Here is a 13428-nt window from a genome sequence, read left to right as displayed (position 1 = left end):
AATAGTACTTTAAGTCAAAAAAAAAAAAGAAATATAAGAAAATATGTGAACAACTTTGATCTATGTTTTTGTATTTAATTGATCTTAAGGTTCAAATTGCATCATATTAAAAGAGAAGCATATCTGAATAATTTGAGATTATTGTTTTTGTGTATCTTCATTCATTGAAAAATAAATCATGTATAGAATTGAGAATGAACTTAAGAATTCTTGATTTGTAGTTTGAATTTATGAAATTATGAATTTTGATGATATTTTTTTTAATTTAAACAAGTTATTGAAGTATTTTACATTATTTATTGTAATTTTCATATGTTTTTTTTTTGGAAAACAGCTTAGTGCCATTTCATTAAAAAAACCCAAAAGAGGGAAAAAATACAAAAGTTTAAAATCAGATCTAGACAATTTCTAGATTTGACAATGAAACAATAATTGAATTACAGACAATAACAATAATCAATTAGCGCCTACAACGTTTTTACTTTTATTCTACTTGTGACATTCTTAAACGAAATATCCCATATATGGCAGAACTTTCTATTCTCTTCATTCCTTTCGATTCCTCTCCAGGATTGAATGAGTGCATTTCCATCTGAAGTTATATCTCTCCAAATATTTTCAGCGGTTCTACTTCTTCCACTGTGAGTTCTTGAATTTCTTTCTTTCCACATATTGTAGATTACTGCTCCAAAGTAGCATTTCAACATACTTACATAGAAGGATATTCCTTTTGCTTTATTCTTCATCCACTCTTGGATTTCTTCCCATATTCTTGGAAAGTTGATGATGTTCATGTTTGCAGCATACATCCTCCAGATTTGTAATTTTCATATGTTAGAATACATATTTTTGTTTGTAAAAATATATTGTTAGGTAATTTTAATATGTTGATAGGGAAATTTGACAAAATAACCCTGATAACAGGGTTATTTCCAAAAATAACAGAGACAAGCTAATTTTTTCAAAACTAACCTTTTGTCCATGACAAAAGACCAATATACCCTTTAATACATTTTCTCTTCTTTTTCTTTTTTTCTCTCCATTTCATTTCTTTTCTTTCACTCTTCTTCTCTCCTCTCTTCTTCTCTCCGACCTTTTCCCTCTTCTTTCTCTCTTCTTTTCCCACAACCAACAAGTCGATCGACCAAGCAACTCCCCGATCAATGCAGGCAGCAACTCCTCGATCAACGCAGGCAACAACTCCCATCATTTCAAGTGAGTTTTTCTGTCGTTTATCTTTAACATGAGTGTTCAGTAGAAATAATTTTAGGGTTTATGTTTAGGTTGTAGGGAGAAGATTGTTTTGTGAATGGTTTGAAACCATCTACGCAAATGCATTTTTGGAGGCGAAAAAAAAATCGCCTGCGAAAAATGTATTTTTGCGCTGTGAGGTCATTTAACTTTCTTAACATTCTTTCACTTGGCTAATCTTGCAAAGATTGTTGGTTAAATATGGGTCTTTGATTTCGTTGATCTATTTTGTGGGTTTATTTGTATACCTGATTGTGACCCCATCAAAGTCTGGTGGTGCTAAAAGAAGCAAAAAGAAGTGCTAGGAAATCGGTTGTTCTCCTTTGCTTAGGACTTTGAGATGAAATCCACTTTTCTGATAAGTTAAAGCGCGACCACTTGTTTAGATCTTTTTTTTCTGTTTGTGTTGTGTTTAGACATTTTGCATGTGTTTTGGTTAAAATTTTTGTTACAACTAGTTACTAAAAAAACACAATTTTACTCATTTTGGGTTGTTATACCTTACATGATTATGATTACTTTTTTTCGTCATTAGAGTTTTATTTCTAACACAATTGTACAACCGACAATCCTTTGATTAAGCCATTTGTGTCACTCTAAAGACCAGAGGAAGAATACAACTAACCATTATTATTTTTATACAAAATTTTAAGAATAAAATAAGTTTAAGAATAAAACATAGTATACATACCACCACTTATGAATTATTAACATCTTCAAAGAGGGAAGAATAATAAGTTGGATCATAGACAAACCTTCCTAGAGAATCATCTGAACCATATGTATGTCTACCTATAACAGGAGTTACAGGACTAAGAAAACTATTTCGAACATCAAATTCACCATCAACTCGATCTACACCAGAAACACCCAATCTATACACTTGAACCCATAAAAATGATAAAGACAGTCTAACAAACAATCCATATAATCTGCATCAATAAGGTCAGCTTCACTGAAAATACTGCAGGACCCCATAAATTTCAGAAAAAATGTTCCAGCAAACTCAAGCATACAAACTTCACAATCCAATCAGAAACACCTTACAAGCAGAACATAACAAACTTATCAAATGTCATGAGCAAAAAGCGTGAACCAGACTACGTCGAGTAGGATTAAGAAGAATAAAAGAACATCATAGGTTCTGCATAGCTAGGGTTTGACTACTACTTTCAATTGCAACAAGTGTAAATAGTCCAATTGCTAAATTGATCAACGAAACTTCGTTGGACAATGCTCCCACAGATCCAACCAATGCACAACCAATCTAAAAGTTGAATTATCCACACAGTAATTAGAGATGACATAAGGAAACAATATTATATTGTTACCAGATAAGAAAAGAGATGCATACTTGAATGTAAATGAGAATCATGACAAAGGATTAAATCCTATCATAATCACGAAGTCTTAAAGGCGACAAATGCATTTTTCGTAGGTGACAAATGCATTTTTCGTCTACAACAGATGCATATTAAACCTAAACCATTCAACCACCCCCTAAAACCCTAAACCAAACGCTAAAATCCTAAACCATTCTTTCATTTCAGTATGCATGCAAGGAAAACGACGGAAAAACGGGCATAACTCACCTGAAATGATGAAGGCATTCCGGCGTTGCCTCGGGGAGTTGATCGATCAACTTCTTTCATTTCGTTGCTTCACTTGGATCGTCGGGGGAGACTGAAATAAGAGAAAGGGAACCAAAGGGTCGGTCGGGGGAGAAATTGAAAGGGAATGAGGAGATGGAGGAAAAAGAAACGAAAATAACCCAAAATTTTAATTAAGGGTAGAAGTGTCTTTTTCCTATGGCAAAATGTTACTTTTTCAAAATTTATCATGCCTATGCTAAATTTGGAAATAACCCTATTATCAGGGTTATTTCGTCAAATTTCCCTGTTAATAAAGTTAAATATAATTTTAAATTTATATATTTTTTTAATATTTTATAAGAAATTAATTATTGTTAAATTTAATTATGAGTTATATATAATTGATTAATAAATAATACAAGATAATATTTATCAAATCAAAATAAACAATAATAATCTAAATGTGAAATTGTACGAATAACTTATAAAAAATAAATTCGCAATGGAAAAGATTTAACGATTATACAATTGGTTGCTCAAATCAAAAGACAAACATAATTGAGTTCATAAACAATGAGGGTTGAAGTAGATAAAGTCGGACGAATCAACGAAAAATGTCAAAAAAAATCTCTACAAAATATTAGGAGCGTAATTTAAATTATCTTTAATAGAGAGTTGATAAATAACGCTGAAAAAAGTCATGCCTAATGATAATTGATCATTTACATATATGACCAAAATAATAAGAAACACGTACAAATTATAATAGGATAATGTAGAAGGGGACGAACACAGATTCGAGAAATGATGACCAACACAATTGAAGAGTATGAGTAGCAAACGATCCACTAACAATTTAGTATATACTATTTGAATTACAAAAAATTGAGACATAAAATCCAGTCTTACTAAACATGATTCAAACCCGAATAAAATATAACACCAATTCAAATCTAAGTAATGAAAAAAGAAACGAGAATAAAATATTAAGTTTCGATCCCACTAAAAATGTCTTAAAAATGATTTTTGCAGGATAAATTATTTCATAATTTCATTATTTTATCATTCAAAAATAAACAGAATCCCAAAAAAAAAAAATATCAGTCTCACTGGAAAATCAGATTTTGACTTGATATAGTTGGCAGCTCACAGTCTGATGAAGAGTATTCATACATAAGAGAGCGGGTTGGAGAAATCTGAAGAAGATCCAAAACCTGATTTTGATTCTTCCAATCATCCAGCTCATTCAACACATAGCAGCAAAAGGGAATCTTCTACATCTGAAATTCTGAACTAAACAACCACTTCGTTCTTCACAGTTACATTGAGGACGGATTTTCAAAGAGAGAGAAATGGCTTCGAATTCAGACTCATCGGCATCGTTAACTTCTTCCATCGACAAGGCAGAAATGAAGAAAAAGGAGGCATTAGGATGGATGGAATGGCTCCGTGGTTGGCTATACCTTGCTTATGAGATGCTATTCCAGAGGATTACCGCCAGCCACTTGCACAATCCGATGCCTCTTCCTTCTCTTCATGATATAACCTGCATTGTCACTGGATCTACCAGCGGTATTGGCCAAGAAACTGCCAGGTTATTCTTTTCTTTATTTGATTCCTTTATCTTGTTAAATCCGCTTCTTTCTTCTTTGCTTCCGATTGATGTGTTATATATATCTGATCGCTCAATTTTACTAAACATCTTACTTGAATCCAACTCACCTTTTGGTTCAGTCTGATTGAAAGAAGTTTCCTCTCCATTTGAATCCCTTACTGTTGTGGAAATGTTGGCACTCCAATTGTTTATGCAGGTTTGTGATATGATTGTTCATTGTTTTGGAATCTTGATAGGCAATTGGCAGAAAATGGTGCTCATGTTATAATGGCTGTGAGAAACCCTAAAGCAGCTCATGAGTTGATACGAAAGTGGCAGGAGGAAGGATCAGGAATGGGTATTCCACTTAATATTGAGGTATAATCATGCAAATGATTAGGAAATATGTAAGCTTTAATTATCTCTTGGCAATCCCTCAAATTTATATGCTTAATTTAGTTCTCGTTATTATGTTTCAACCACTAATGGTTTGTTTTGATTTTTCTGAATGCTCCAAATTGTGATTTAAGGTTATGAAGGTAGATCTTCTTTCCTTGGATTCTGTCGCGGAATTTGCAGAAGAATGGAATGCACGTGCAGCACCAGTGCATGTTCTCATAAATAATGCTGGGATATATTCTATTGGAGGTTAGGCATTCTTCATTCATTTCAAGGTTTGGGTTAGTATGACTTTAAAGTTCCACCTGACATGCCTTTCCTAGAAGGATGCTATTTTTCAGTGTCTTTATTTTGACATACACAAAAGACTCAAGTACCCTTAATCCTAATCGTATTACAAACACTATTTTGCATCTACATTCATAAACATAACCTCAATCATAAGAATTGAAAGCCTTTGAGGAGTTGATTTGAGCATTTAGTCTCGGCGTTCTACCAGGAACCCCACTGTTTGGTGTTAACAAAATGTTCAAGCTCCACCTTGTCTAACTTTGTTGGGATAGCAATATGTAAAAATTCTTTTATGGGGGTGACTGAACAATTTTTTCTGATTGTTTTTACTTTCATGTAAGTGTTAGACTGAATGTAGTTATTGGGGTTTCGAATTGGAATGAGATTTCTTCATATATTTAGCATTATTAAACTATTACAATGGGAGACCAATTTATAGGCAATACAAGAAAATAAATTATGGAACAATTTCCAAGATATTGCATAAATGAGTATTTTGTTGGGAAAACACTTGGAGTTAACATTTATTGATAGACAAAAGGAGTAGTTTGGAATAAGGCCTAGTTTGATATTTCTACACTCCCCCTCAAACTAGGCAGTAAATTCCAGCCAAAACAAGGAGACCTGGAAGATCATGATTCAACAAAAATTGGTATTGGAGGCAAACGCCAATCAGTGGGTTGATTTTAAACATTGGACACAAACGGGGCACAGTGGGTCGATGTCAAACATGGGAGACAAACGCTGAACATCGGGTCGATATCAAAACTTCGGTTACTAATACTTGGCCACAGAAAACACGATTTCTTCTTCTGGATCTATGGGAGTCCTGAAATAAGTAACCATATTTGTTTTAACTAGAACAAAATAAACCATGGCCGAAGAGATGAAAGCCAAACACGATTCTGACGACGAAGGTGAGCCTACAAGGACGTGAAGTAACATCACCAATGACTACACCATCCATTGGCGGAAGCAGAGGAATACTACATGAAAGAGACCTAGAGCGCTAATTCGATGAAAAAATTTGAAGAGGAATGAGATTTCTTCGTATATTTAGAATTATTAAAATATTACAATGGGAGACTATTTATAGACAATACAAGAAGAGAGTAAATAAAGTATGGAACAAACAAATGAGGTTTTTGTTGGGAAGACACAACTCCATGCAATTGGAGTTAATGTCTCTTGGAAAGGCAAAGGAGTTGTTTGGAATAAAGTCTAGTTTAATATTTCCACAGGGTTATTTATTTATACATTCCAGCTATGCAATGCGGCAAATGTATAGTTGTCAGTTTTTTGGGAAGACGATACTACACTTTGTGTTTTGCTAGCACATAATAGAGATACTTGACCTATTCCCCTCTATTTTAAATTTTTAACGTAGCTTTGAGGCTAAGATCCTCAATCTTCAGATGCTTGTGATGAGGAATGTAGGATTTGGCTTCTATTTGTCACCCTTTGGTTATTCTGAACTGCAAGTGAAGGAAATTATGGACTAGTAAAGTGTTGTTCTCAGTTTTTCCATGCATTCCATTGTATTGATACCAGCTAGCTTGCTGTTGATAGAACCATTTTGGATTTTTTTTCTTCGATCCTTGTCTGTATTATGACTTCAGTTTTACTTTTATGCAGAACCACAAAAGTTTTCTAAAGATGGTTATGAAGAACACATGCAAGTGAATCACCTTGCTCCAGCATTGCTTTCATTACTACTTTTGCCATCACTTCTCAAAGGTTCTCCCAGCCGGATAGTTAACCTCAATTCAATTGTAAGTGTAATTAATCTTTAAGTTTTGGTTAGAACCGAGATTAACTGTTCTTCTGTCTTTTGTTGACGAGTGCTGTCTCCATAAATTCTCACAAAGTGAATACTGTTGCCCTTTAGCTGTTTCAGATAATTTATCCTTGTTCCCTAGATAGTCAATATGTTCCTTCATTAGAATGAAAAGATAAAAACTGTTATTTAAGCATCAAAGATATTTATTTACTTCTTACATAGAATTTTCACTATGAACGCCTTGAATGGAAGTGAGAAGTAATGGCTGTGGGGGGAGTTCGTGCTAGCTTCCTTGAGGGAAGAAACCCTGGTTTTCAGATAAATAAAAACATAAAATTTTCACTAATTGACAGACTTCTGTGCTACATAGTCATGAGTGAAAATTCATCTCTATACTGTACGTTTTCTAGGCTCAGAAGGAATTGAATTTGGATTAAGATTTCTCCATTTCTTCCCAACCATTTGTATTTGGTGTGCCTCTGGTTCCTTCCTCCATTTGCTCAGGATCTATGAGATAAGACTAAAGTTAGCCCTCTTAATTCATACCTAACAAGTAGCTTTGATAGCCTGTTAAACAGAAGTTAATGTCTTTTTTTTCTGTCTACAAATGTTACCATATCCTGCAGCTAGATTTTCATATTGATAATAGCTCAAATTAAATCTTCTGAATTGAGTCTCTAATAAATAATCAATGATCATGACATATTCCTTGTTATGAAATATATGCACATCTCTTATTTACACTATTCTATTTATCTGGAAATAAGAAAGAAATCTTAGTAATATATTTGTTATATATGCAGATGCATTATGTTGGATTCGTTGACGCAGAAGACATGAATGTTGTTTCTGGGAAAAGAAAATTCACAAGTTTGATTGGCTATTCAAGTAGCAAATTGGCACAGGTATAGTTCCCTCTCCAACCCCTAGTTGTGAAAAATAGCAATCTATGCTTAATTATCTCCTTGATTTTATTTATTCCCTAGATATATATTATAATAAATAAGGCTGATAATAATTGAGGGAAATGAGCTTTAATATTTGTATAAATTGGTGTAACCTATTATGAGAAACAATATAGCAAAAATCTTTTTATCTACATTGAAACCACCGTCTTCTGCTGCCTCCTATAAACGTAGTTTATTGTTTAGCTAATTAAGCTCTAGTCGCCTTAGTCAGAAAACTGTTGAAATATAAACTTGATTTGGATTTTGATGTTTTGGGTTAGTATAAATTTGGGCTCATTAATATTATATAGCTCAAATATCCTTATATATAATCTCTAGAAGATTCTAGAGAAATCTTATCTAGAACACTCTAGAAGATTCTAGAGAAATCTTAAGTAGAACACTTTAGGATTTCATAGAGTTCTAGAAATCATAGATATATATGGAACTCTAAAGAGATTTCTAGAAACTATAAGTTTATGTATAAATAGGGATGTAACCCCACCATTGTAAGGATAGAAAAGAAATAAAATAAGAAAGAGTTTTCTTCTAAATGCTAATCCCTCTCTTCCCAAATCTAATTTCTAACAAAAACTCCCTCAGCCACTTTCTCATCATCTCAACCATGTTTTAGTGTGAATGGATGAATGAAGTTAGTAGCCAAACTAGGAAAGCCATGTCCTTAGATTTACTTTCATGGAACATATTTTATGTTCTTATTCCCCTTTGTTAAATCAGAGATTTCCACCACCTTGTCTAGGCACGATTACTCTATTAGCAGTGTCGCAGTCAAATGTATATTTTTTGAGTTGGAGAGTATCATATTTCCAGATTTGATAAACAGGTCACACTTCTGATATGCTTGTGGTGTTGTTCTTTTATTGATTAAGTTGTGGTCATCTATTTTTTTTTCACCATCTCATTGCAAATTCCTTGTCTGTTCTTTGTTGGATTTAAAGATTTGTTTGTCCCTTGTTGAATATTGCTTTGATTATGTTTTAGTAAACTTTTCCAAGTGACAACTATTTGAAGATATATTTGGTTCTTGCCTTTTACCTTAAGCTTCTTGATGGCATTACTTATAATAAGATCATGGCCTTGTTCCAAAAAGATTTTGGAGTTTGGTTGTGGTTTTATGATGAAGATAGAGTTATACATATAATATAAAATAGGAAAGCAATAATTGTTTTAGACAGTAAGTACATTTGGGCCATTAGATTCAGAATGAATGAAATGTAAAACTTATTTAAAATTTTTAAAATCTATTTCCAGGAAGAAATCAATTTTCTGGATTGTGTTTTATGATAGGATGATTCCAAGATCTTTGGGCTACTGGAGACATTCACTATGAAATTATGGTTGTCTGACTACATATAGTCATGCTTGTTTTATTAGTAGTATGATGAGATACTCTTCCAAGATGTCTTTATAAGAATGGTATTTTTAATGGTGTCAGAATTGTTGCAAGGCTACTGGAAAATAAAAAAAATGGCTCCATTCTCGAAACTATGTGCTTTTTACATGTCCTTTCTATTGTTCTTTTTTGCTATGCAATAATACATTGCATCATATTATATTGTTCATTTGCAATTCTATGATGCTGGATTGATACCACGAACTCAATCATGTTCCCCTAAACCCATTCTGACATGTTTGGGTTGCCAACATCTCACCAATCACCATGTGAAAAGTGCATCTCATATTGGGAAATTGATGTTTTGTGTTATATACCAAATCTGTAATTAGATTTCGGTGAGGAGAAGAAAATTGAGATGAGATGGGAAGAGAATGACCGACCCCCTTAGATAAGAGAACCAGAGAATACCAATTCATTTGTTTCATAACTGTCATACATCTCATTTTACAACTATATTTATGTTATTACAATTCTCTAACTTCCCCTACTAACACTAATTGCAATTCAACCTCATCACTATTTACTAAATACCCTTATACCCTAATAAGTATCATTTTGTTCATGATTCTGTGCTTTGTGCTTGGTTTTATTATGGAAAGAGGAAAGAACCAAATATAATCTTTTGCAGTACTGAGGTAATATTTAAATTGCAGATTATGTTCAGCAGTGTTCTTCACAAGCGGCTTCCTGCTGAAGCTTCCATAAATGTACTATGTGCATCTCCTGGAATTGTGCATACCAATGTTGTAAGTTATTAAGCTGCTACTATTCACCAATATGCTGATTCTTCTTTTCTTTCATGTGATGTAAAACTATTGGTTTATAGACTCACTAGGCACCACTAATTGGTTTATAAAACATTTAGTTTATTTTTCAGCTTATATGATGTGTTTTGGTTCGAGTTTCTGATTTATGGTGTTGCTTTTTCTTTCCGACATTTTTTTAATTAATTTATGGCACTTGATGTCATGACTTGGATTGTGTATGGTTTGTTTTGGGTTTTGCCCCACAATAACTGCGACTTTCCTAGTATTGTGGATCCTTTGAAAAAAAAACATTTGTTATCTAGTAGAACTCATTGTAACTTGATGGTTGAGTTGTTCAATGAATGGTCAATTGGTCATGTATTCATTGAAGACTGGATATATATGTTGTTTGTAATATTTTAGAAGTCACATTCTTTACAACTCTAATACAAACCTTAACATTTAACCAAAACAGAAGAAGTCATCTTTCTTTTCTCTCAATTTCCATATGAGCTCTCATCAAATTCAACTTTTAAAATCATCCTTAAGTGGAATTCATTCAACATTATTCTCTCAGCCATTTGTTTCAGACTCCAGAAATTCGTTCCAATCTTCCTGTTTGATCATGACTAAGTATGGAGAAGCATTTCAAACATTTTCTTCTTGAGAGATCTCATCTCATTTAACATTAAAGTCTCAAATTATTCCAAAATATATCTCCATTCCCTTCACAAGCCTCAAACTGAATGAAATCAACTTTCTACAATGTTTCCAGTTAGTATTAATGTTCGTCGTCTCCAGAAAAGGAAAAGACGATCTCTCATTGATTAGAGTTCATTGACATTTTGTTACAATCTTTAGGGTTGTAAGTTGAGGTGAGAGTCAAAAGAGAATGGTAGATGACTGTTAATTGAGAATGGAATGTGAGAGGCCAAGATTCATATTCTTCATTTGATAACTTTTCTTATACCTAACTATCTCTTTTGGTTCCTTCATAATGTGAGAATGAAGTACTACTTATGAAGCAACTTGAAAGGTTATGCACTAATGGGGTGCTTCCATTTTGATTCCTTCATAAATGACACAAGTACATCTTTATTAGGACTTGTTTTTATTTTTTATTTTTTTATAGAAGTTAATGGTTATTTAAATTGAAGTATTATGAACAGTTGTGAAGTTATGTTTGTTAATGATTAATTGACAGTTTACTTTTTCTTTGTCACTAAAGTTTTTGTTTCATCTTGAGATAATATTGTTTGCCAATTTTTAATACAGGCAAGGGATCTTCCGAAAATAGTTCAAGCTGGTTATAACCTGATACCTTATTTTATCTTTAATGCTCAAGAAGGTAAGTCTTACAACACTGTTAACCATTTTCACTTGTTGGGTACTTTTGTCGCATATTTTTTAATCCATTGTTACATAACTAATTATTATTAATTAGTATACCAATCACAATCCTCCTTTTTCCACTTAAGTATTATATATCAAATGAAGCCAAAAATATCACACAATTATTGAACCATGATCCAAAAAATAATATTTATACCAAATGAAGTTGCCCTCTACTAAGAACGCCCATTTTGAAGTGGGGGTTCATGGCTCTAGGGGTCGTGCCAGTTTCCTGTTGGGAATAAACCCTAATTTAAAAGAAAAATCAGTTTGAGTTTTAACTTTCACAATCTTGTAATGTGATGGTGTTTGATAATATGCAGGTTCTAGAAGCACACTTTTTGCAGCCACAGATCCTCAAGTACCGGAATACTGTGAATTGTTGAAAACAGATGAATGGCCCGTTTGTGCCTTTATATCTCATGATTGTCGGCCCACCAATCCTTCGGAAGAAGCACACAATTTAAACACTTCATACAAAGTGTGGGACAAGACAATGGAGATGATTGGCTTACCTCTAGATGCAGTTGAGAGGCTTATAGAAGGTGAAGAAGTGAAATGCAAGTATGGAAGAAAGGAAGGCTAATGAATCATATAAGCTACCACTTTTCTTTCATAAAATTGCTATTTTCTTATATTATAGGTTGTACCATTGTTCCTTATCGGGCCGAAAGTTAGGTTATGTTCAACGACTAATTTTTATTTTTTGAGTTCCTACGCCTCCTCGGTTGCCCTCCGAAAACTTGCAATCTTAGTGTGCTAATCTTAACTATTGAATAAGGTTTCTTAATATGCCATTAATTGGAGATTGGTCTTTTATTGTTGTGGATGCTAGGTCAATTGAGAGAATTAGTATTTTGTCATAATTTTCCTATGAATGATTGTATTAAAAAGTCACTAATAGTGGTTTTTTATTTTATTATTATTGATATTATAAATTAGATTATAGTGTGATTTTTAATACTTTATTGGGTATAAAATTATTGTATAGTTCATTATTCAAGTTAGTGTTTTTTTTTGGTTTGCTTTAGTATAGAATATTTTTCTTGATCATTGATTTATTTTTTAGGGCAAGTATCTAGTTACTTTTTAGATCAATATTCAAATATGATATATTTTTTTATGATAAAAAAAGGTGTAACAAATATAGTCAATCTATCTTATATTTGATTAAGCTAATGATAAATTTATATTCTTCTCATCTTCAAAAAAAATGAAAAATAGTCTTGTTGATTTGTACAGCAGTTGTCCTTGGATTCAATTTTCCTTATGAAATTCCATATTTTTCTACTTATTTACAAGTCGTGTTAATATTTTAAATTAAAAAATATATATTTTGCTACAAAAGTGTTATGGGTTAAAAGTTTAGAAAATTAAGAGATGAAAATAATTAGTTACTTATTTTTGTTTAGAATGAAATAAAACTATATTAGATAAGAAACCAAAATATTTAAATCATAGTATAATGGGATCATAATAGATTGTTTGGGTATGTATTTATTTATTTTCATGAAAAATGTTATATTAGTTAAAAATCACACTCATCTAATTTATAGATTTAGCTATTTTTTTTACAAAATAATCTTTAAATCAAATAGGTGAGAGAATTGTCAGATTACATGCCACTTCATTTTCCTACAAATTCTTGTCCTATCTTTCCCGATCTCTATCATTTTCCTATCAAATAATACTAAAAGTATGACAATAATTTGAATTATCTTTAGAAAAAAACAAAACATTATATAAAAAAATATAAAAATGATGACAAAGCAATAAAGAGTTTGGAAGATAGCAACAAGTTATCAAATTCTTTATAAATAATAACGACCAAAATTTTCCCCTTTCAAATTTACAAAATAAAATCGTAAAAAATTAATTTTAAACCCGACAATTTTTGGTACACATAGAAAAAAGAAAAAACTATATAGGATTTCACATTTAGTTTATTATATTTTATCAATAATAGAATTTTACACCGAGTCTTCTTTCTCATTTTTTTCTAGCAACATAAACTAACCA

The 13428-nt window shown here is 32.1% G+C and overlaps 2 protein-coding genes across 2 annotated transcripts; one reads left to right on the top strand and one right to left on the bottom strand.

The window, feature by feature from the left end:
* Positions 1 to 1948: 1948 nt before the first annotated feature.
* On the bottom strand, positions 1949 to 2903 carry LOC124943654. Its single transcript, XM_047484132.1, has 4 exons — positions 2844 to 2903; positions 2422 to 2518; positions 2172 to 2270; positions 1949 to 2106 (listed from the first exon to the last, which is right to left on the bottom strand). The coding sequence occupies exons 1-4, from the start codon at positions 2901 to 2903 to the stop codon at positions 1949 to 1951; spliced, it is 414 nt and encodes a 137-aa protein (XP_047340088.1).
* Positions 2904 to 3978: 1075 nt separating this feature from the next.
* Positions 3979 to 12228, top strand: LOC124942445 (dehydrogenase/reductase SDR family member FEY-like). The gene is made up of 8 exons (XM_047482959.1): positions 3979 to 4437; positions 4695 to 4815; positions 4968 to 5085; positions 6763 to 6899; positions 7711 to 7812; positions 9925 to 10017; positions 11293 to 11365; positions 11733 to 12228. The coding sequence occupies exons 1-8, from the start codon at positions 4196 to 4198 to the stop codon at positions 11993 to 11995; spliced, it is 1149 nt and encodes a 382-aa protein (XP_047338915.1). The 5' UTR covers positions 3979 to 4195; the 3' UTR covers positions 11996 to 12228.
* The last annotated feature ends 1200 nt before the right edge of the window (positions 12229 to 13428 follow it).

The sequence above is a fragment of the Impatiens glandulifera genome, chromosome 6 (genome assembly GCF_907164915.1).
Source record: "Impatiens glandulifera chromosome 6, dImpGla2.1, whole genome shotgun sequence".
Classification (NCBI taxonomy): domain Eukaryota; kingdom Viridiplantae; phylum Streptophyta; class Magnoliopsida; order Ericales; family Balsaminaceae; genus Impatiens; species Impatiens glandulifera.
This window is presented reverse-complemented; position numbering and strand designations above follow the sequence as displayed.